We start from the raw sequence: 24,107 nt of genomic DNA, 5'->3' as shown, positions 1-24,107 counted from the left end.
CATGGTCTCTGCCACCTGTTGTTGTTAAGAAGTCTGAGAACGATCTGGCTGTTCTTATTTTGTAGGTACTAGGTCTAAAGTACCTAGAGGTTCTAACGTGTCTACGGGTTCATTTATTTATATTTATCTTGCTTGCTATTCCAGAATGCACTCCAGATCTGAGACCTCACATTTCTCTCCAGGTCTGCAAACTCTCAACAAATCCAACTTCTTCACCATTTTTTCTATTTCTTCTGCAACTCCAATTGGATGATTGTTGGAGCATCTCAAGATGTCTTCCATGTTCTCCCTGTTTTATCTTTGTCTCTGTACACTGCATTCTGGGAAAATGCCTCAGCACCAGGTTCCAATTTATCAATGTTCTCTTCAACAGTGTTCAGAGTCTGTCCAGTCTGTTGAAATGTTTTATCTCAATTTCATGCATGTTTCTATCCAATTGTTCCTATTTCAGTTCTTCCTGCTTTTGCTTAATTTCTTCTTTATTTTAGGGTGTCAATTACTCCATCATTTTTGAGGATCCTAAACACATCTATGTAAAGTCTTTTCAGGCTATCCTATTCTTTTCTCTCTCTCTCTCTCTCTCAAGAGACAGGGTCTTGCTCTGTCACTCAGACTGGAGTGAAGTGACAAGATCACAGCTCACTGCAACCCTGAACTCCTGGGCTCAAGCAATCCTCCTGCCTCAACCTCCCAAGTCGCTGAGATTACAGGGTGAGCCACTGCGCCCAGCCCCTATTTTCTTATTTGGATTCTATTTATTGTTTTGGGGGATGTCTCAGCATTCACTTTTGTATGGGTTTGGAATTGGGGTTCATAGGCTCATTTTGGGCAGGAGGGCCCCGTCTCTGTCGCTTGCCCTGTGTGCACATTTCTGGAAGCTGTGTGGTTCCCATTACTTGGTATCTCAAGGCCTCTGATCAGACTTGCGTCTCGTGTTGGTACCGAGGTACTGGGGGGATGTGGGTCCATCTCCACTCCAGCCCACTCCTTGGCTCAGCCCCTGGTCTCAAACTTGCCCTGCTTTCCAGTATTCTTCGGGCTGAAGCAGCCCAGCAGGGTGACCTGGGGCTGCAGGCGGCGGACACTGCTTTCAGTTGATGTTTGTGCACAAGGAGCCATAGCCCAGACTCTGGGTTTGAGCAAGGGGCCTGGCTCAGTGGGCCCACGAGAGGAGCATTTTTAGCCCCATGACCCTGTAGGATCATCACTGTGGCCTCCAACACAGAGCTGACCACAGGGTCGGGTACCTGTCCCTTGAGCTGTCTCCCACAGTAGACTGAGCAGCTTGAGGACAGGGACTAGATCACTGGTCCCTGCACCCATGTGCCAGCACAGAGCCTGACTATGACAGACGCAAACAAAGGGATGGAGAAAGAAATGAACACACCTGAGCCGGCGGCCCTGCCTCCAAGCCAAAAAGCCAGGTGCCAGTGCCCCCTCAGGGCCTATTGGAGAGAGGGGCTCCTCCCAACCACACCCCAGGGCCCTACCTTAATGAGAAGCCAGGCTGCGGGGGAGAGGGCCAGGGCAAGGGAGGAGGGGCTGTCCTACCAGCCTGGACATGCAGACCAGAAGGGCAGGTGTGGGGAGATGTTGCTCTTTATGGCAAATGTGTTCTGAGCTCCTCAGCTGCATTATGCCAGGGCACGGGGGAGTGACCCCTGACACACAGTCACATGACCCACATGGGAACGGCACTGGGCCCTGAGGGGTGCCAGCAAGTTTGCGCCCCCAAGCATCAGGGCAGGATGCTCTCTGTGGGGTGTGGAGCCGGGGCGGGGGTGGGCAGGGGCAGCGCACCTGGGAGAAGATGAGCACGCGGTGCCCCTCATCCCGCAGTTTCTTCAGCATCTTCTGTAGCAGCATGAGCTTCCCTGAAGACTTGACCAGGGAGCTTCCATCGTAGGAGCCATTGGGCAAGACAGGGGCCTCCTGCAGACACAGCAGGAGGTGGGGCATTAGTGGGCTCCCCTCTCCTCCCTGACTCTGCACCAGAGGGGCCGCAGGGAACAGACAAGTGCTGAGCAATGGGGTGATGGCCTGTCTGCCCACTGAACATGAGACCCACACCCGAGCCAGGCCAGGCCCCACAGTGCGGGGTAGACCGTGGGTCCCACGGCCCTGGCTCCAGGCCCCCCGTTCCCAGGCAGGGCTCACAGCCGCACCAGCCCTACCACAGCAGCGGGTTCCACGGTAAGTTCCCCAGCACCTACCAGAGTGGCCACAGGCAACCTTCCATGATGGCCAGGGAAACCTACCATGGCAGCCACAGAAATCGCCACAATGGCCAGGAGAACCTATCACAGCGGCCACAGGGACCTACCATGGCGGCCACAGGCACCTACCACGGCGGTCATGGAGAAGCTGCCATGATGGCCGGGGAAACCTACCACGGCAGCCACAGGGAAGAGGTAGGGGTGGTTGCAGCACTTTTTCAGGTCCATCATGATGTTGAGCAGCGATACTTGGTTCCCGCCCCCCTTGGAGTTCAGTGCCTCAAAGTTCCGTGTGAGGATGAACTTGTAGTACTTCCTGCAGCAGGGCACGAGGAAAGGCAGGCTGGGTCAGACCCGCCTCCGTGAGGGCTCTCTCTGCTCTGCAGCGGGGCTGGAAGCTGGTGGCCAAGCACCCATTTACAGAGAGACCCAAGGGACCCCCAAGAGGTGAAGCCACCGGCCTGGAGTCCCCCTGCAAGTGACTGGGGGACACTGCCAGCACTCAAGCGACCCAAACTCTGGTCACTAAAACCTGACAAGAGGCCCCACGAAGAAAGTGTATGCAAAGCATTAGCCGAGACCTCAGTGAGGCTGAAGAGCCCTCCACCCACCTGGGAATCGACCCAGGAGACCAGCCCAGGGGAAAGGGCGAGCACAGGCTGCTCCGGGGTCAGCCCACCACTCACTTCTGCATCTGGCTCAGCTCCACCCGGACAATGAGCTCGGTCTTGGCCGGCATGTTCTTGAACACGTCAGCCTTGAGCCGCCTGAGCATGTGCGGCCCCAGCAGGTCATGCAGCTTCTTGATCTGGTCTTCCTTGGAGATGTCAGCAAACTCCTCCAGGAAGCCCTCCAGGTTGCTGCAACAAAAAGCTGGGATAACAGCCAGGAGCAGAGGACCGGGGCAGGGGAGGCAGGGTGCAGAGCGCCTAGCCCATGTAGGCCGGCTAGCTGGTGAACCAGGGAGCCCTGGCACTGCCCTGGATATCGTCTCAATTTCTGTCTAAGCCTGTGTCACCTCCACACATCACAGCCCTCTTTTCCTCAGCCACACTGGACACCTTTCCATCCTCAAAACCGTCCTGGACAGGAGCTATTACCCAGATAACAGATGAGGAAACTGCGTCTGATGAGTGCCCGAGTTGATACAGTCCAGCTGTGCCAAAACCGGCCCTCAAATCTACATCTCCTGGTGGCTCATGCCTGTAATCCCAACACTTTGGGAGGCCGAGACGGGCAGATCACCCGTCGGGAGTTCAAGACCAGCCTGGCCAATATGATGAAACCCCAACTCTACTAAAGATATACAAAAATTAGCCGGGCGTGGTGACACATGCCTGTAATCCCAGCTACTCAGGAGGCTGAGGCAGGAGAATCACTTGAACCCAGGAGGCAGAGGTTGCAGTGAACTGAGATCAAGCCGCTGCACTCTGGCCTGGGTGACAGAGTGAGACTCTTTCTTTTAATAAAAACAAACAAACAAAAAAAAACTGCATCTCCTGATTCCAAAATCGACACTGTGCACCCTGAACCCCCCATTCTGAGCAGGCAAGTGGAGGTAGGTGAAGATGAGGGGGATGGGGCAGTGGGTTCCGGCCACCTGGGAGCTTGCCTCTGCCTCCACCACGGTTGCCCACGTGAGTCACTTGGGTCTCAGTGGAGGGAAAGGAACCTGCCAGGGGAGGCAGTCCAGGAGGAACCCCGGGTGGTCTAGGGCAGAGCTAAGGAAAAGTCGTGGTATTAGCAGCAGTTGATATTTACCAAACATTCCCATGTGCCCACGCCACCCACCCCAACACCCTGCTCCTGCAGGAGGTCAAAGCGGGGACATTGCTAATGCTCCCATTTTGCTGATGAGGAAGCAACGGCCGAGCAGGTCTCACAGCCAGGATGGGCTATTGATCCGTCTTCACTGGGGCCACCCAGCCCCACCACCACCTCCCTAGCCAGATCCAGGTGACTCACTTGAACCTCTCTGGAGTCAGGAAGTTGAGGAGATGGAACAGCTCCTCCAGGTTGTTCTGAAGGGGGGTCCCTGTCAGCAGCAGCTTGTAATCAATCTTGTAGCTGTTTAAGACCCTAAAAAACTGAGGGGAGGAGAGTGGGGCCCGTCAGGGGGCTCTGGGCGGCCCCTCGCCCCGGGCAGCTCTGGGGTCTGGCGGCCAGCGCCACCTACCTTGGACTGGTTGTTCTTGAGGCGGTGGGCCTCGTCTACCACCAGGCAGGCCCACTCGATGGAGCCCAGGATGGCCTGGTCGATGGTGATGAGCTCATAGGAGGTGAGCAGCACGTGGAACTTGATCTGCACTTCTTTCTGGAGAAAAGAGGGGCATTGGGGAGGAGACGGCTGGGAGCAGAGCGGATCACAGTCCCAGGAGACAAAGAGCCAAGAAGGAGGTGTGCACAGGAACCCACAAAGGCTCCACAGAGCCCTGGGCCGGCCAGCCTAGGACCAGAGGGGCAGATGCTGACCACCAAGCAGAGGGGCATCCACTGAGGCTCAGAACACAGCCCTGAGAGAGGGTGGTGTGGAGGAGAAGAAACGGCCTCCGCTTGTAACAGCTCCAGTGAGACAGTGTCTTACTCCCACCCCCCAGCGTGGAGTACAGTGGCACGATCACCGCTCACTTGCAGCCTCCACCTCCCAGGCTCAAGCAATCCTCCCATCTCAGCCTCCCGAGTAGCTGGGACTACAGGCATGCCTTACCACACCCAGCTAATTTTTGTATTTTTGTAGAGACAGGGTTTCACCATGTTGCTGAAGCTGGTCTCAAACTTCTGAACTCAAGTGAACCGCCCGCCTCGACCTCCCATAGTGTTGGGATTACAGGCGTGAGCCACCACGACCAGCCCTGGCTCTGGGCTTATTACTTTGTTTCCACTCTCACCTCATCCTAACAAAACATACAAGCTCAATTGTGTCCTTTATCCCCCACTCCCCCCCAGGGTTATGTTTGTCTTTTGGAGAGAGATCTCTCTATGTTAACTAGGCTGGCTTCAAACTCCCGGCCTCAAGCAATCCTCCTGCCTCAGTCTCCCAATGTACTGGGAATACAGGCGTGAGCTACCGCACCTGGCCTTTTATCCCCATTTAAAGCTCAGGGGGCCTCAGGCTGGAGCACTCTCCCAGGTACCCATAGCTAACAAATGGCATAGCCAGGATATGAACAGAGAAAGGGACCCTGCACTTGGGGTTTAATGCCCTGAGGTTGCTGATGTGAAATTATTAATCATTTTATTGTTTATTGTTGAATTTGTGTTTTGTAACAAATATCCCAGGGGACAGTGGAGTGTGTGCTGGGGGCGTGGAGCCTCCCTGGGACAGGTTCTCATTCCCTGCTCCCCTGCCCCTGCCTGGTGACCACTGTCCCCCTACTCCCCCTGGTGGGGGCCTGGACCTGGGTGCTGGTGGGGAGAGGGAGCCAGGCACCCGGTCTATGCACCAAGTTCCAGGACAGGGCCTGGTGCCTGTGAGGGTCTGCACTCTCCCGGTGAGGATCCCCACACCTGAAGGAACACGACTTTAAAAAGCAAATTTAGGCCAGGCACAGTGGCTCCCGCCTATAATCCCTGCACTTTGGGAGGCTAAGGTGGAAGGATCCCTTGAGGCTAGGAGTTAGAGACCAGCCTGGCCAACATAGCGAAACCCCATCTCTACTAAAAAATACAAAAATCAGCCAGGCGTGTTGGTGGACATCTGTAGTCCCAGCTACTCAGGAGGCTGAGGTGGGAGAATCACTTGAACCCAGAAGGCAGAGGTTGCAGTGAGCCGAGATCACATCATTGCACTCCAGCCTGGGTGACAGAGTGAGTCTCTGTCTCCAAAAAAAAAACAAGCAAATTTAAAACACCTTGGCATGTTGACAGAGACCACAGAAGAAAGGAAAAAGCTGTTTTCCTGCGAGCCCTGCATTTTCATTTTGCACCGGTCTCCCCCAGTGATGTAGGCCTGTCCTGTGCTGCACCAAGCCTGCCTCTCCCAGCAGCCCACATGCCCGTGAGAGAGCAGAGAGGGCCGAGGATGCTGTGCAGCACAGGCTTTGCCTGCACGTGACACCTGGGTTTGCACACAATCTTTTAGCCGAGCATCGGTCTCCTCGCCTATCTAGGTGAAGAATGCTATGAGAACTCAAAGAGCTAAGTCTGTTTCTCAAAAAATCAGAAATAGAATTACCATATGATCCAGCAGTTCCACTTCTGGGTGTATACCCAAAAGACATGAAAGCAGGGACACAAAGGGATATTTGCACACCCATACTCCTTCCCATCCGTTAGTTACTGACGACCACTAAAAGCCAGAAGCAGCCCAAGTGCTCAACAACAGATGAACAGATAAACAAAATGTGGTCTATCCCTGTGATGGGGGTTCTCCAGCCTTGGAAGGAAATTCTGACCCGTGCCACAACATGCATGAACCTCAAGGACATTCTGCTCAATGAAATGAGCCAGTGACAAAAAGACAGATGTTTCCCGATTCTACTCATATGAAGTACCCAGAGTAGTCAACCTCGTGGAGACAGACAGTAGACGGGTGGCTGCCAGGGGCTCGAGGTGGTGGGGATGTTCATGTTTAATGGGGACAGTTTCCACTTTGCAAGATGAAAAGAGTTCTGCAGACTGGTTGCATACCAATGTGAATGTACTTAACACTACTAAACTGTTTTGTTGTTGTTTTGTTGTTGTTGTTGTTGTTTTGGTTTTTCTGAGACAGAGTTTAGCTCTTGTTGCCCAGGCTGGAGTGCAATGGTGCTCACTGTAGCCTCTGCCTCCCAGGTTCAAGCGATTCTCCTGCCTCAGCCTCCTGAATAGCTGGGATTACAGGCACCCACCACCACGCCTGGCTAATTTTTGTATTTTTAGCAGAGATAGGGTTTCACCGTGTTGGCCAGGCTGGTCTCAAACTCCTGACCTCAGGTGACCTACCCGCCTCGGCCTCCCAAAGTGCTGGGATCACAGGGGTGAGCCACCGTGCCCGGCTGTTTTTTTTTTTTTTTTAAAGAGACAGAGTCTCACTATGTTGCCCAGGCAAGAGTACAACAGCTATTCACAGACACAATCATGGCGCACTACAGCCTCGAACTCCTGGGCTCAGGCAATCCTCCTGCCTCAGCCTCCCTAAGTAGCTAGGACTATAGGTGCACACCACTGTGCCCAGCTGAACTGTACTCTTAAAAACGGTTAAGATGGTAAGTTTTACATTATGTGTATTTTACCACAACTTTTAACAATAAAATAGAAGAGCCAAATCAGCAAAGTGCTTGGCACACGGCAGGGTCCCAGTGTGGCTCAGGGGAGTTTCTTTTGCGTCTGATGATCCAGGGGCTCATCCATCTACAAAGTCACCTGTGGGATCATCGATTCATTCACTCATTCAACAGTTTCCGAGCATCTCTAAGAGCCACAGCTGCTAGGAGGCAGTGGAGGAGGCCGCCCTGAGGGACTCGGAGGGCCTGTGGGAGGATCCACCAGCCCCCAAGGCTGTAGCACTGACATCTTCTAGGGGCCAATGGCTACAAGTCCTCATTCCTCAATGTGGAGAGGGTTTAGAAATGCAGAGGCTCAGGCCAGGTGCGGTGGCTCAAGCCTGTAATCCCAGCACTTTAAGAGGCCGAGGTGGGCGGATCATGAGGTCAAGAGATCGAGACCATCCTGGCCAACATGTGAAACCCAGTCTCTGCTAAACATACAAAAAGCGGCTGAGTGTGGTGGCACGCGCCTGTAGTCCCAGCTACTTGGGAGGCTGAGGCAGGAGAATCGCTTGAACCTGGGAGGCAGAGGTTGCAGTGAGCCCAGATCGCACCACTGCACTCCAGCCTGGCGACAGAGTGAGACTCCATCTCAAAAAAAAAAAAAAAGAAAAGAAAAAGAAAAAGAAATGCAGAGGCTCGGGCCCCACCCCAGCACTGCTGGGTCAGAGACTGTGCTTTAACAAGACCTTGCAGGGTTCACAGCACCATGAGACCTCATGCTTATTAACTCACTTGACTCTGTGGGGTGTGTCTGTTAACCCCATTTTGCTGAGAAAACACTGAGACCCAGAGAGGCCACGTGACTTGCCAGAAGTCACACAGCTGGTGCACTGCATTGAATAGTGTCCCCCCAACATTCATGTCCACCCAGAGGCTCTTTTGGAAATAGGGTCTTTGCAGACATAATTAGTTGTCTGGGCATGGTGGCTCAATGCCTATAATCCCCATGCTTTGGGAGGCTGAGGCAGGAGGATCACTTGAGCCCAGAAGTACAAGACCAGCCTGAGCAACATATGGAGACTCCATCTCTACAAAAAATTTAGAACTTAGCTGAGTGTCGTGGTGTGTACCTGTAGTCCCAGCTCCCGGGAGGTCAAGGCTGCAGTGAGCTATGATCAATCACTGCACTCTAGCCTGGGTGACAGAGCGAGACCCTGTCTCAAAATAATAATAATAATAATAATAATAATAATAATAATAATAGGCTGAGCGTGGTGGCTCACACCTGGAATCCCAACACTTTGGGAGGCCAAGGCAGGCAGATCGCCTGAACTTAGGAGTTCGAGACCAGCCTGGGCAACATGGTAAAACCCTGTCTCTACCAAAATACAAAAAATTCGCTGGGCATTGCGGCATGTGCCTGTAATCCCGGCGACTCTGGAGGCTGAGGCATGGGAATTGCTTGAACCGGGAGGCAGAGGTTGCAGTGAGCTGAGATCGTGCCATACTGCACTCCAGCCTGGGCGACAGAGTGAGACTCCGTCTCAAAAAAAGAATAATAATAATTAATAATAATAATAATAATTAGTTGGGGCCAGGCACAGTGGCTCACTCCTGCAATCCCAGCACTTTGGGAGGCTGAGAAGGGCAGATCACTTGAGGTCACGAGCTCAAGACCAGCCTGGCCGACATGGTGAAACCCGTCTCTACCAAAAAATACAAAATTAGCCGGCCATGATGGCGCACTCCTGGAGTCCCAGCTACTCACGAGGCTGAGGTGGGAGAACCACTTGAGCCCAGGACAGGGAGGTTGCAGTGAGTCGAGATCGCCCCACTGCACTCCAGCCTGGGCGATACAGTGTCTCAAAAAAATAAATAAATAAATAAATAAAATAAGTAGCTAAGATGAGATCATATTGGATCAGGGTAGGCCCTACATCCAGCATGAATGATGTGTTTATAGGATGAGAAACAGACACAAACGGGAAAACCCCATGTGCTAACAGAGGCAGAAACTGACGCGACAGCTGTAGGCCAGTGAACCCCTGCCGCCACCAGGAGGCTGGAAGGAGGAAGGAAGGGTTCTCCCCTGGGGCTTTCAGAGGCACGTGGCCCTGCCCTCACCTTGATTTCCAACCTCCAGCCTCCAGAACTGTGACCGAATACATTTCTGCTGTTTGAAGCCACTCCATTTGTGACACTTTGTTATAGGAGCCCCAGAAAACTGACATGGCTGTAACTCAGCCTCTAGGACAAGCCCCTCAGAGCCTGCCGGCCTCGGTAGCCCTCCCAGGCTGAGGGACCCCAAAGGAGTGCACGGCACCCGTGGTCCCTGAACTAGACCGGGGGCCTTCCTACCGTCCTTCCAAGGATAGCGAGCCCTCACCTTCATACGGAATACCTTCTTCCCACTCCGAATGGCGTTGTCCTCAAAGGAAAACTCGTTCTCCCGAATCACCGAGCGGCTCTCCTTGTCCCCCGTGTAGGTGACCACGTAGAAGTCGGGCGCCCACATCTCAAACTCGCGTTCCCAGTTGATGATGGTGGAGAGGGGCGCGCTAACCAGGTAGGGCCCTTTGGAGTGGCCCTGGAGAGAGAGGCCAATGCCGTGAGACCACCTGCCCTTGGCCAGGACCAGCCACCCCTCCTGGCCGCCTGCCCCGCCTGCCCACCTCCTTGTAGAGGGAGTAAAGGAACACGATGGTCTGCACCGTCTTGCCCAGACCCATCTCATCGGCCAGGATGGTGTCAGTGCCCTGGGCCCAAGAGAAGCGCAGCCAGTTGAGGCCCTCCAGCTGGTACGGGTGCAGTGTGCCGCCTGTGGAGTCGATGTACCATGGCTGCTTGTCGAACTTGACCGTGGGCTGCAGGGGAGGCAGCGGTTCAGACACGCCCCTGATCCTGGGCCACCAGAGTCCACACTACAGGCCTTTGCACATGCAATTCCTTCTGCCTGGAACACTCTTCCCACTCCTGTCTGTCTTCCTAACTCTTCTCCAGTTCTTGGATGGAACACCTCTTCCTCTAGGAAGCCCTCCCTGACTCCCAGCCTGGCTGAAGTGCTCCCACAGTGTCCTCCCATGGCAGCCCTGTACTTCTCCTATCAGGGAAATTTCCCGACTGTTGAATTCTCTGACTCTGAGCCCAGGTTGTCATCACCACCTTGGTCCTGTTCACTGCCTCCTCTTGAGTACCACACAGTGCCTGGGACATGTGGTCACTTACTCACCACTTTTTGGATGAACAACAAAACGAACATCCATCTGGGGCATTCACAACGCCCCCAGTAACAGGCTCCTCCACTGCATCCAGACATTTACTTTTTTTTTTTTTTGAGACAGAGTCTTTGTTGCCCAGGCTGGAGTGCAGTGGCACAATCATGGCTCACTGCAGCCTCAATTTCCTGGGCTCAAGGGATTCTCCTACCTCAGCCTCCCTAGTAGCTGGGACCACAGGCACACCACCGTGCCTGGCTAATTTTTTGTAGAGGTGGGATCTCACTACGTTGCCTCAAACTTCTGGGTTCAAGCGGTCCTCCCACCCCGGCCTCCCACAGTGCTGGGATTACAGGCATGAGCCACCATGCCCGGCCCATTTGCCTCTTGATCCTGCTCCAGGTCACTGGCCCCATGCAGTCCTCCCAATGGACCAGGCCCATCTGCCTTTCCCCAGCATCTGACAGGCGCCTGATAGTCCCAGGCCAGGCCCTCCGTGTTCTGTGGATACTCACCAAGGGCCCCTAGAAGACAGTGTGTCTTCTGAAACAGCTACCCAGGGCTCACTGGCCCTCGTCTCCTCAGGGCCAACCCAGGGCCAGGCGCTAGTGGACACCCAGGGAGCTCTGCTGAATGAGTCATCCTGGGTCTCCTCCCAGGTGAGTGGTGTGTAAGTAGCATGTCAGCTGCAGTGTTATGAGGGGCCTTCCAGCTGTCCTAGCCTACATGGGCATGACACTGTCTGCATAAGCCATGAGGGCCCAAGGAAACATCCTTTTGAGAACACACACCCCCTGCACATTCAAGTCTGAGGTGGGCAGGCCCTGGCAACCCCACCCACTGCTGCCCCACCCTCCCCACTCACGTCCACAATGGGCGTGTCCGGCGGCTTCTCCTGCTTGTCATCCCTCAGCTTCTTGCCCTTCTTGAGCAGCCTCTTGGGCAGCCTGGTGTCTTCTCCCAGCATCAGCTCCCTGGGAAACGGCATTGGAGGCAGGTGAGCAAGGCTCAGCCCAGGAGCAGGTCCCGGCAGCCTGTGCCTAGCAGCCGGATCCCTGCGACCCACCTGTGGCCCCAGTAGGCCTGCTTGAGGTTGTCGTAGTAGGGGATGTCGATGTCATCGATCTCCCAGGTGCACTGGTCGTAGGGCAGGTCTTTCCACTTGATCAGGTAGTGCACATCCCCCTTCTTGTCAAAGCTGCAACACAGTGAACAGATGTGGGTCGCTCAGAGCAGTGGCCACAGCACGGGTTTGATGAAGGGCACCTCCCAGGATGCAGAGCCATTCACACCCAGGGTCCCCTCGGATGCTGGGCCCAGCCAGGAGGAGGAGACGAGGGCAGAAGCTCCAGGGAGGTGCAGCGGCTTGCCTGGGGCCACACAGCGAATGAGAGGGGGATGTGGCAGAGCTGGAGAGGGACACGGAGGCCAGCTAACAGAGGAGCAATGAGCCAGCCTCCCGCATCCTTTGCAGCCTCTGTGGCAGGGATGAATCCCATTTGTCACAGGGTCTGGATTTTCACAGGAGTTCTGGATTTCTAAGTTGGAAAGTTCTCCTTCCTGCCAATGGACTCAGTTTTCTAACTTAAAATACGCAAAGGACTTGTGCAGTGCCCACGTAGGGTGAGGAGTCATCTCTGCAAAGTAGATAAGGATGCAATTCCTGCGTGTGAGGTGGTCTCTTCTGGGGACACAAAGACCCAGTGACCAAGCCCAGCAGCACACAGCTTGATTCTGGCCACCGGGAGGCTCCTTAGGGCCTCCCACCCACCCAGGCTAAGGCAACCAGGCCAGAGGAGTGCTGGAGGGCCGGGCCGGGGCTTGGCTACCCCACACAGCAGTGCCGAGGCGGCGGCACACAGACCCGGTGAGCAGCGGCTACTGCGGGCCTGAGGCCGTTAAGAGAAAGACCGATCCCCAATTACCACGGCAACCGATGTTTGTTTGTTTTCCCATACATAATTAATTGTTTTGCAGATTGGGGGAACAAATCTGGGGGAGATTCACCTGCCCCACTCTGGGGCAGAGAGAAAAACTACCATGTATATTTTTAGCATGTAATTTAGTAAAGGTAGAAAACCATGGGCCAATTCATTGCCGGGCTCAGGTTCCCACAGGAACTGACCCTTGAAGGTCATTCTCAGGGAGGCCTGGGGAGGAAAAGGGGGGTGTCCCATAGTTGAAGGGGGCAGTTTTTCAAATTCCGCGACCCTCCTACTGAAGACCACCCACAGCCAGCCTCTGGCAAGCTCCTGTCACCCGTGCAGCAGCCTGTTCCCTAAAAGGGCCTCAAAGCTCAGCAGATGGCAACCGGGATTGAAATCTGAACATCTGGCTCAGGCTTTTAACCTCTGCTCTACCCAACAGCTGCCTGAAGCCAGAAGCACTGAGTGTCAGAGGCCACCGATCCTAAGCCCCTCAAAAACAGAGGCCACGGGGTAGCTGGGATGGGGAGCACAAGCTCCAAGCTGCCACCAGGCAGCAGGTACTCTGGGCCCCACCCCAAGGCCCATCTGTCAGCCACCACCAGTTCTCAAGCACCTCAACTCAAGAATCAGCAGGCATTCCCACCACCCACCAAATCAAAACCAAAGCCCACGGGCCTCCTGCCTCTGGCTCTTTGTGCCAGCCTCCTGCAGCCTCTGATTGCTAAGGCATCCCAGGGAACTGCCAGACTGCTCCAGGAAGAGCTGTTGCTGGGGCACTGGGGGGTACAACAGTAGCTAAGAAAGCAGGTCCTGCAGTCAGAAAGCATGGGGTTCAAATCCCAGCTCCACCCCATGGCTGTGTGATTCTGGCGACTTAACCTTGCTGTGCCTATTCTCACATCAGTAAAACAGAGGTGAAAGTAAGACGCCTCCCTCCCGGGGTAGGCAGTGCTCAGTACAGCCAGCTGCTGTTACAAACGCAGGGAAATGTGGACATACTCCCACACCTCGGGCGTCCCTCATCCTCAGAACCCTCTTGCTGGTATCAAGCACTAACCCAGCATGAGGGTCCCGACGCCCCAGGGGTGTGAACACGTATGCATGAGTGTGCCGGCATGCATGGGACGGCCCCTCTAGCAGGTCAGGCAGATCTCCAGCACTGGGAACCCTGGGCCCTTCCTTGTGCCCCTGCTGTGCCCACATGTGGTTCTGCACGGCAGCCCCAAAGCAAGGGCCCTGGCACCCTGCGCTGCACCCATTTTACAGGGCAAAGAAGCTGACGTGGCCCGGCCCCAGCGATGGGCAGGGTGGCCGCCTGCAGGCACACACCTATGGTTCAGGATTCGGTGAATCATCATCCACTCTGGCTTGATGCCATAGCGGTAGAAGCGCTCCTCCATCTTGGCATAGAGGGGGTCCTTGTTCTTCCTCTTCTCGCTCTTGCCGTCTTCATCCCCAGAGCCGTAGTCAAAGGGGGGCGGCTCATCCATGTCGTTCTTTCTTTGGTAGTTGCGATACATCACCGTGTGGTACAGCTCCAGCTGCTCATGGAGCGGCACAAAGTCACAGAAGGGAGATGGGCCATGGTCCCCTGCCTCTCCCTACCCAGCTCCTCTAGCCCCAGCCCAGGTCCCAGGCAGGACAATCCTCCCGCTCAGCACCACCCCAACTCCCAACAGCACCCCTCAGTCAGAGGCGCTTCAGCCCCTTCCCGCCAGCCCAGGAGGGTCCAGGGCTCACCAGGTCCCGGGCCTTAGCACAGCCACCCTCCCGGGCACTCACCTGTAGCTCCTTCACCCAGGAGCAGTGCCAGTAGGACAGCCCTGCCCACTTGACAAAGAACTCTCTCTCAGGGATGCCCTCCAGGGGCTTGGGTGGAGGGAGGCTGGGCTCCACGTCAGGCCCCGGCAGCCCCACCATGAAGGGGGCAGGGGGCTCCGTCCACCTCCAGTGTAGAATCCGCTGGACTTTGCCCTTCAGTGGGGGGCACTGTGGACAGAGAAGGGTCCCCAAGGTGGGGCTCAGCTGCAGGGCCCCACCCTGAGGCTCCCATGACAGCAGGCTGCCATGCAGGCTCCTCCCATCAGTGCCACTGCCCCCAAGTCAGAACAGTACCACGGTGACGCCATGACATCCACCCCGTCCCCAGGAGCCGCATGGGTCAGGCACACAGGAGATGGGCAGTGGGGGTCTGTGAGACCACGTGGCCCTTTCACTCAATGGTGAACTTATCGGCACCCAGAATATCTGAGCCAGCGTAGGTGAGACTGCCACGTGCATAGGACAGAGGGGGAAACTGAGGCCCACTCGGCAAGGGACAGCAGAGCAGGGAGCAGAACATGAGATTCTGGACTTCCCCTACCTTAGGTCTTCCCATTGCCCCCTGAAAAGAGGTCACATCACTGTGTGATCCCCAATACTCAGGGAGCATGAGCCCCGTGCTGGAGCCCAGGGACACGGCAGCCCCATCCACCATCCCTCACCCGGGGCAGGGCTGCACCCAGGCACCGTGCATCTAGGCTGGGACAATGAGGCCCCATCTCTGGCAGCCCACAGACACACTGCAGGGGCCCTGACAGATGCTAGGGTGACAGGGAGCTGCTGGCTGGCAAAGGCAAGAAATACAACAGCCACAAACCACACCACTCGGGCCCTGAGATGGGTGGGAGCAGCCTTGGCCCTCCAAGGAGGCGGTGCTGTCTGACTGGACAGGGTCGGGGGTGACTGATTCAGGGAGACAGCTCTGGTGGGGATAGCAGGTCCCAGCTTTGCTACTACCTGTCCTCAGAAACTCGTCCAAGCCTCCAGAGCCTGCTTTCCCATCTGTAAAATGGCCCACCCCTTCCTCCACCTACCAGATTTGTGGTGCCACATCACACCTGAAGGCATTCTGGAGGTGCAAGGTACACCACACAGCCAGCCTTCCTTTGGCCTTGGTGACAGCAAAGGCCGAGAGGCAGAGGAGGAGGAGGAGGACATGGGAGGCAGGAGAGGCTCCTCCACTGGCTCTTGGGGGAGTGGAAGAGGGGACCCTTCCTACCCAGGCCATGGACCCTCCTACCCCCATCCCAACCCCTCAGGGAAGAAGCTGAGAGGAACCCCACTCCTGCCCCCCTCGCATCCCCAGGGCCTTCCATCAATCCTAGGAAAGTAAAGAAGGCTGCACCCCTCAAAAGGGTCCTCCCCTGGCCCCTACACAGACACAGACAAGTATGCGCACGGATGCACGCACACACATACACACACACAATGCACACAGGACGGCCCAGGGCTAAAGGCGGCACAGCCCAGGACCTGAGGGGTGGGGGATCTGGCACCACGGGGGGCAGGACAGACGCTCAGAGCAAGGGGCCTTCCGATGTCTACTGTGATTGGGGGGTGACGGATGGGGGATGCCCCTCTTCCTGTAGAAACTGAGGCTCCCGCCCTAGGAGCCTCCTGCCCTAGAAACCTCCTGCCCTCTCCCTATCCCCAGCCTTGGAACAGGAGCCAGGTCTGGGGTGGCTCCAGGAACCTGAATTTGAGTGGATAGTTCTGCCCTTGTGTGGCCTTAGGCAGGTCACTCTGCTTCCCTGAGCATCAGTTTTCTCATCTAAAAAGGGAGTAACATGCCTGGTGCCAGAATACTCAGTAATGTTAAAGGACACTATGATGGATGTGGAGCCCTTGCAGAGCACGTGGTCACTGAACAGTGGTCGCGGTGTTGGCATGATCACCACACCTGTCTGCCTTTCCCTAACACTCATGCCTCCCGTCTCTAGGGGAGTCAGACGCGGAGAAGGGCGCGAGGAAGTTATTGTGGACGCGGCCTCGAGCAGCGCGGGCGAAGCTTTGCGGGATCGGCTACCGAGGCGGGGCAGGAGCCGGCAGGGGCGGGGCCTTTTGAGGAGGGCAGGCCTTCCCCTGGGGGCGGGGCCTGTTCCTGGGGTGGGGCGGGGCGTCCGGCGCGGGGCGGGCGGAACACTCACAGTACAGCGCGGGCAGAGCCATTCACCGTTTGGGATCTCGGGCAGCGGCGGGTTGAGGCAATGCAGGTGGTAGGAGGAGGGGCAGGCGTCGCAGCAGAGCAGCTCGCCCCCGTCCTTGCACACGCGGCAGAACTCCATGTGGTCGTCCTCCTCCTCCTCCTCGCAGCCGCCCTCCTCCTCTTCATCGTCGTCGTCCTTCGGCTCCCACTGGATCCCCTCCTTCTCCTGGGGGAGGAGGCCACGTGGAGGCACCCTGGGCGGGGTCCCCGCTCCACCAGGCCCGACTCCCTCCCTCCCCTACAGCATCTCCCCGCATTCTGCCCCCAAATGAGGGCACAGGGGTGGGGGAGCCAGGCGTGGCCCCGCCCCCAGCCCGGGGCTCTGCCAAGGCTTACACAGTGGGGGCAGCTCCACTTGCCCTCGGGAGCCTTCTCCAGCTCTGGGTCCAGGCACACGAGATGGTAGGCCCTCGGGCAGGTGTCGCACAGGATGATCTCCCCACCCTGCTGGCACACCTCACAGTAATCCTGGTGGTCTGTCTCATAGCCGTCACCATCATCAACTAGGGTAGGGGAGAGGCAGTCATGGAAGGCCTCATCCACACTCCCAGCACACAACCAACTGCATCACCCCAGGCCAGACAGGCACAGAGTAGATGTCTAATAGAGGGCGGATGGAAAGGTGGGTGGGTGAATAGACTGATGGTTGAGGTGGTAAAAGGGTGAGGAGATAGAAGATGGATAAAAGGAAAGAAGGAAGGAAGGGTAGGAGAGTGGGTGGATGGGTAGAAAGATGAATGGATAAATGGATGATGGATGGATAGACAAATGGATGAATAGATGAATGGATGGACAAATGGATGGATGGATGGATGGATGATGAATGGACAAATGGATGGACAAATGGAAATGGGTGGACTGATGGATGGATGGATGGACAAATGGATGGATGGATAGGTGGATGGAAGGATGGATGGATGATGAATGGACAAATGGATGGATGGATGATGAATGGACAAATGGATGGATGATGGATGGATGGATGGATAGACAAGTGGATGGATAGACAAGTGGATGGATAGATGGATGTATAGATGGATGAATGGACAAAAGAATGGATGGATATATGGATAAACCAAATGGATGGATGAATGGATGGACAAATGAATGGATGATGGATGGATGGACAAATGGATGGATGGATGGATGGATGGATGGGCAAATGGATGAGTAATGGATGGACAAATGGAAGGATGGATGCATAGATGGACAAATGGATGGATAGATGGACAAAAGGATGGATAGATGAATGAACAAATGGATGGATGGGTGGACAAATGGATGATGGATGGACAAATGGATGATGGATGGACAGAGTGGTAGATGGATGGATGGATGAACCAATGAATGGATAATGGATGGACAAATGAATGGATAACGGATGGACAATGGATGGATGGATGATGGATGGATGGACAAATGGATGATGGATGAATGGACAAGTGGATGGATGGATGGGATGGATGGATGGATGGATGAATGGATGGACAGATGGATGGATGGACAAAAGGATGGATGGATGAATGGATGGATGGATGGATGGATGGACAAGTGGATGGATGGATGATGGGATGGATGGATGGATGGACGGACGGATGGATGGATGGATGGATGGACAAAAGGACGGATGAATGGATGGATGGATGGATGGTGGATGGACAGCTGACAGATGGATGGACAAATGGATGGATGATGGATGGATGAAGGATGGATGGATAAAAAGAAGGGACTGAGGGAAGAAGGGAGAAGGAGGGATGGGAAGGAAGGTGAGGGGACAGATGGGTGTTAAGTGGGTGGGGGGTGACTGAAGGGAGGATGGCGATGGGATGAAGCACTTCCCTCTCCAGTCACCACACTGCTAATGCAAATGCCCTGGGGTAGCTCCCACCATAGGTTCCTTGTTCTTTCCTTACTGGGACAGGATGCCCCTCCCCAGACAGTAGAAACCAGGGCCGTGTGGGAAACACAGGGGCCCCACCTGGCTGAGACATGAGGATGCCCTCCCCCTGCTTCCCACGGGGAGGTTCCATGCCCCGCACATCCACCCGGCAGGCCGAGAACCGTCCAGATGGGGAGTCCTACTCGTGCCCCACTACATCCACCCAGCAGGCCAAGAACTCTCTGGAAGGGGAGTCATACTCCTCTTCTTCTTGCGCCTCCTCTTGCTCTTCTTGCCCAGGGCTGCAGAGCATTCGGAGCGCACGGAGGCACTGTGGATGCTGGCGCTGTCGAAGTCCGACTCCTCCCTCTCATCTTCTTCACTCTGCAGGGAAAGACAGGGTCCTGTGATCCCAGGGCTTCACCCAGAAGGCTTCGCTGGCCCAGGCAGTGTGGGGTGGGACAAAGCACAGAAGAGGCTCTGGAGACACAGTGCTCTCTGTGATTCACCTCAGCTCTCCACACAGCTGAAAACCTCACATTACAGCCTATCTGTCCAGCCTGATGTCCCACCGCCTACCCAGAGCCCTGCTCTCCAGCCTCAGACACTTCCCACAATTTCCACCTCTGAACAGCTTCCCAGGCCTTGCCCTCCATCCTGCCAAACTCCTAAACATCCTTCAAGGGGCAGCCCTAGGGACACCTCCTCCAAGAAGTCTTCCCAGATCTCTCCTTTACTGGACCTACTGTGGCTGCCTGTGTGCCAGGTCTGGCCTGTCCTGTCTGACTGGTACATCATGGGCTCTCCACCAGCAAACATGCCTGCCAGGTGACGAGTGCTACAGGACCACGGCCCACTGTGGCTGAGCAGCGGGCCTGGTACACAGTATGTGCTCAACAAATATCTGCTAAGCTGAACTGGACTGTCAGCTCCAGGGCGGGCCACACCTTCTCTCCATGCTCCCATCCAGACCTAACACTGGCTCCTGCCATGGTGCAGGGAAAGAGCTTCCAACTCCACCCCACTGCAGGGCTGGGGTGAGGTAAGGGAGGCAGCTACCTGTGGGGGTGAGGAGGGCGAATGTTCCTCACACTCACAGAGAAAGGGGGGCCCCAAGGCTGAGTAAGACCTGGGCTTAGCGTCTGAGCCTGGGCCCAGAGCTGGCCCTGAGGACAGGAGGAGGTAACTGGGGCTCCAGCCAGCCTGATCCTGCCCACATACCACTTCTCTAGGGTCCAGCCCCCACCCAACTACTCCCCCCGAGAGCAGACCTGGGTGCTGGGCAGCCAGGCCCCACCAGGACAGATCCCTCCACCTCCTGCCCAAATGGAGTTGCAGCTGTGGACAGCAGGAGCCAGGACTGAGCTCCCACTCAGGAGGGTGAGCCAGGGGAGCACTCCCTGCCCAGAGTCCAGGCTAGAAGGGCCCTTGGAAGGATTCAATCTAAACTCCTCATCACACAAATAGAGAAACTGAGGCCCAGCACACCTGCATGTAGGATGGAAGGAGAATAGTGGAGGGGTGCGACCTGCCCCAGCTAGTTTGTAATGAACTGAAGGCCCTCGCCTGGCCCCTGCGTGCTCATGTGCAGACACACACGCATGCAAACGCACACGCACACGCACACACGCACACACTCACCGAGGAGCCTTTCTTCCTCTTGTTGCTGATCCCTCCGAAGCGGAACTTGAGCCCGGCCGTCTTTTTCCCTTTGCCCTTTTTCTTCCCATCTTTGGAGCCTTTGATCTTCTTCCTCACTCCAGGCCCTGAAAAACAGCAGTGATGATAGCCAACCACTGCCACCACTGACGGCCTGCTTCCTGCCATCATCTCACTGAGCTCTCGGTTACCCAATAAGGAAAGGGTCATTTCTACCATCACCCCGTTTCAGATGAGATGCCTGAGGCTTGGAGAGGTAAACCCCTTGCTTAAAATCACACAGCAAGTGAGGCAAAAACCAGATGACGGCTCTGACTGGAGGCTGCCCTGACCGCCTTGCTGCCCCTTGTCCACGACCCACAGAAATGTGGCCCTTTTGGGAGGATCCCCTATACCATCTCCAACCACTGAAAGGAGGCACTAGCCATCCCCCACAGCCAGCAGGGCCACTGAAGGCACAGCCGCCCACCTGTGGTCCATGCCTGAGCCCCCAAAGGATGTCCTGGAGCCAAAAGGCCTTTTCCCACCTGCCAGCCAGGCAATGCTGGTCCCACCCAAGACTGCCCCACCTCTGCCAGTCAACCCCAGCAAGGGCCAGCAGGGCTGAGGCTGTTTTTATGGAGCTGGCCACAGGGCAATTAGCTACCTGGGGAGTAATGACCCAGGAAGGAAGGGGGGCCTGGAGGCAGGGATGCACACCCCACAGAGGCAGCCTCTCCCCAGGCCGTCCTCTGGCCACACCACACACACGGACATGGAGCTAGGAGCCCAGCTGCACCCTCCACGGCGCCGCGGAAAATCTATTTCAATTTTCCAAGCTCTGAATAAGCAGCTCATGGAATCGATAGCTCAGCAGCTGCAGCGCGAGAGGAAACGAGAAAACAAGGCAGGCTGGGCAGACAGGGGCGGGCCAGGAGCCCCTCCCGAGATCCTGATGGCCCAGACAGATGGAGCAGGACAGGGAACAGACTCTGACCCTTGTCACTTCACCCACCAGGCTCCCTTCAGAGACTTGGCATGGTGATGCCAGACACAGAACCCCAGAAACTAAAGCTCCTTGGGGCTGAAAGAAGGGATCCCCGGAGCCCCCTCAGCCCCTTCCATCAAAACCCAAATCAGCCAGACACGGTGGCTCACACCTGCAATCCCAGCACTTTGGGAGGCCGAGGTGGGCAGATCACCTGAGGTCAGGAGTTCTGAGACCAGCCTGCCCAACACGGCGAAACCCTGTCTCTACTAAAAATACAAAAAATTAGCCAGGTGGGGTGGTGCACTCCTGTAATCCCAGCTACTCAGGAGGCTGAGGCAGGAGAATTGCTTGAACCCAGGAGGCGGAGGTTGCAGTGAGCAGAGATTGTGTCATGGCACTCCAGCCTGGGAGACAGAGTGAGAGTCTGTCAAAACAAAACAAAACAAAACAAAACAAAACAAAACAAAACAAAACAAATCAGGGCACCCAGGAAAGCTGAGCTGCAGGTGACTGACAGCCCTGGGGAGATCAACGTCCCCAGCCTCCAAAAGGCCAGAAACCTGCACCCAGAAAGCTCCCTCCCCAGGGCCTTCAAGTCACAGGGGGCCTCTGCTGCCTGCATCCTCCCCACCCAGACGCCCTGCCACCGAGGCAGAATTTGGATCTCGATCTCCTTCCAGGCCTGTCCCAGAACAGCCTCCCTGGGAAGCGAGACCTGGCCGTGCCCAGTCCCTCCAACTCCTGCCTGCTTCCCGGATCCTAAAGCTGGAGGGGCAGGGCCTCCATGCTCCACATTGGCCGAGGGCCTGGAGAACAACCCTGCACACAGTGGGTATGCAGACAAGAAGAAGAGACGGGCTCGACTGGGGCCTCCTCTTCCTCCCCAGAAACGGCACAGGCTCAAACCCAAGAGCCTGCCAACTCCCAGAAACCCAGGCTGGAGCCAGGCTGGAGCCTGGAGTCTGCGTACCTCTGGTCCCGCCCTCCCTCCAGGCCCACGTCGGGGGCACCTCCTGGCTGGCCAGGCTCAAACCTCCCAGACCTCTGCCCACATCATCGCCTCTGCTTCTCCACCAACCCCAAAAGGGAGTCAGGCACAAAAGAGGCGACGATGCTGCCTCACTGCTGAGAAAGGACCGGGCAATCCAAGGTCACACAGGCACAGAGCCCTCGATTAGGAGCGCCCCAGCTGCCCCTCCCTGCCCACGTCTGCCCCGTGGCTTCTCCTGTAGGGTCTGAAAGGGACCTCTTCCCAGCGGGACCAGGTGCCCACCCAACCCCAGCCTTACCTTTGCCCTCCTTGGTCTTGGCCTTGCGGATAGGCACAGGCTGGGGCACCTGCGGGGGGCTGACGGCCAGCGGAGGGGAGATGGTGACCGTCTCTACAGCCGCAGCCACCGCCGCCGCCGCTGCTGCCGCGGAGCTGCCCTTGAAGGGGTTGTTGGCGCTGAACTCCCGCCACTTGGCACCCAGGACGGTCATCATTTTGGACATGGGGATCTTCGGGTTCTTCTTGGCAATGAGTGGCCTGTAGGGGGGGAGGCGGGAGGGTCAGGGCAAGGCCAGGTGAGATGAGAGGCCCACCCGACCCCCGGCAGGGCCCACCCCTCTGCCACACGTGCGATCTATGGCAGCAGCCCCAGGTTCTTGATTAGAGAGATTAGGCGGGAAACCCACTGACCACAGCCCACCCCCAAAACGCCCCAGCTTCCTGTCCACACCCACAGCCCACCCCCAAAACACCCCAGCTTCCTGTCCACACCCACAGCCCACCCCCAAAACACCCCAGCTTCCTGTCCACACCCACAGGCCACCCCCAAAACACCCCAGCTTCCTGTCCACACAGTTGGTGATTTTCTCATTGGGTTTTCAGGCCCTGCAAGACTTGTGGGGCCACAGGTGGGCTAGAGTGGGCCTCGGGGTCTCCGTCCCACCTCTACCAGAGCTGAGAGGCCATGGTGGTGAAAGACCCCCCAGGAAAGACTGGAACCACCTTCCCCAAGGGGAAGAGACTCAAGGGCTGAGAGGCAGGGCCCACAAGGGAAGGCCTGGCGGTCTGTTAACATGAAGGGGTCCTGCCCCCTCCCTCCAGCTCCCCCAGGTTGCTCAGTCGGTCTGACAGAGCCCACCCCTACCCCAGGTGCCGGGGCTTCACTCCTCGGCCTCCCTCCCGACTTGGTACCACCAGAGGATGTGCGGGCCTGGAGGACAGCCCTAGTGCCCCGCCCACCTGAGGAACTGGCTGAAGGCCTTGTAGTTGGTCAGCGTGTGGTAATCCTCCTCCGAGAACAGGTAGTCCACGTCATCCAGGCCCCACTCGGCCATGAGCTGCCCCGAGGACTTGGGCTCCTACAGAGACCCAGGCCAGAGGTAGAGTTGTGGAGGGGCCTTCCGACCTGCACCCCCATCCCCAGGGTCTCTGCCTAGGAGGCTTTGGCACAGGGGGAAGAGGAGGGGTTGTGTCTGCAATGTAATCAGACCATTCTCACCCACCCTAGGAAACATTCAAGCCCCGCAGCCCCCAATCTATGCCACGTCTCAGATGCCAGCCCACGAAGTGCAGGCCAAGTGTTCGACGTCAGGGTTTGGGGAGAGGCCATGTGTGTGCCCTGAACTTCCAGAAAGGGAAATCAGCCAGGTGTGGGCAAGGAGACTGGATGCCTGAGACCAGGCCCCCATCCTGAGATAGGGCTGCCCGACCAGCCTCGGGACACCAGGGCAGGACAACAGAACTTGCCCTCTGGGGGGCCTGCATTCTGGGGATTTGGACAGCAGGACAGCACAGTGGCCTGAAGATGGGAAGATGTCCCTGATGAGGGTGCAGGGCTCCAGGGCTGCCTAAGCCACTTTAGAAAGACATGAGGCCTCCAGGCCAGGGGTGGTGGCTCACGCCCGTAATCCCAACACTTTGGGAGGCCAAGGCAGACAGATCATTTGAGGTCAGGAGTTAGAGACCAGCCTGGCCAACATGCTGAAACCCTGTCTCTACTAAAATACAAAAATTAGTTAGGTGTGTTGGTGTGT

The 24,107-nt window shown here is 56.5% G+C and overlaps 1 protein-coding gene across 7 annotated transcripts in view; it reads right to left on the bottom strand.

Moving 5' to 3' along the window:
• CHD5 (chromodomain helicase DNA binding protein 5) overlaps window positions 1-24,107 on the bottom strand; it is a 79,703-nt gene that overhangs the window by 31,122 nt on the left and 24,474 nt on the right. For 6 of the 7 annotated variants that reach the window (XR_010148419.1, XR_010148421.1, XM_063787016.1 and 3 more), the window contains exons 4-20: window positions 23,314-23,432; window positions 22,373-22,611; window positions 20,096-20,220; window positions 18,715-18,838; window positions 16,912-17,078; window positions 16,517-16,741; window positions 14,331-14,537; window positions 13,878-14,089; window positions 11,687-11,818; window positions 11,486-11,594; window positions 10,078-10,269; window positions 9,792-9,992; window positions 4,393-4,530; window positions 4,182-4,303; window positions 2,903-3,076; window positions 2,391-2,532; window positions 1,801-1,932 (exon numbers count right to left, since the gene is read on the bottom strand). Coding sequence is in view for 5 of the 7 variants with exons in the window: in XM_063787016.1 (XP_063643086.1) it covers window positions 1,801-1,932; window positions 2,391-2,532; window positions 2,903-3,076; window positions 4,182-4,303; window positions 4,393-4,530; window positions 9,792-9,992; window positions 10,078-10,269; window positions 11,486-11,594; window positions 11,687-11,818; window positions 13,878-14,089; window positions 14,331-14,537; window positions 16,517-16,741; window positions 16,912-17,078; window positions 18,715-18,838; window positions 20,096-20,220; window positions 22,373-22,611; window positions 23,314-23,432 (2,760 nt within the window). In the remaining 2 variants the exon portion in view is untranslated. Of the gene's footprint in view, window positions 1-1,800; window positions 1,933-2,390; window positions 2,533-2,902; window positions 3,077-4,181; window positions 4,304-4,392; window positions 4,531-9,791; window positions 9,993-10,077; window positions 10,270-11,485; window positions 11,595-11,686; window positions 11,819-13,877; window positions 14,090-14,330; window positions 14,538-16,516; window positions 16,742-16,911; window positions 17,079-18,714; window positions 18,839-20,095; window positions 20,221-22,372; window positions 22,612-23,313; window positions 23,433-24,107 lie in introns of those variants that run through there. The other variant, XM_054662072.2, reaches the window with a different exon arrangement.

The sequence above is a fragment of the Pan troglodytes genome, chromosome 1, assembly GCF_028858775.2.
Source record: "Pan troglodytes isolate AG18354 chromosome 1, NHGRI_mPanTro3-v2.0_pri, whole genome shotgun sequence".
Taxonomy (NCBI): domain Eukaryota; kingdom Metazoa; phylum Chordata; class Mammalia; order Primates; family Hominidae; genus Pan; species Pan troglodytes.
Note: the sequence above shows the minus strand (reverse complement) of the source record. Positions and strands in the feature narration are given on the sequence as shown.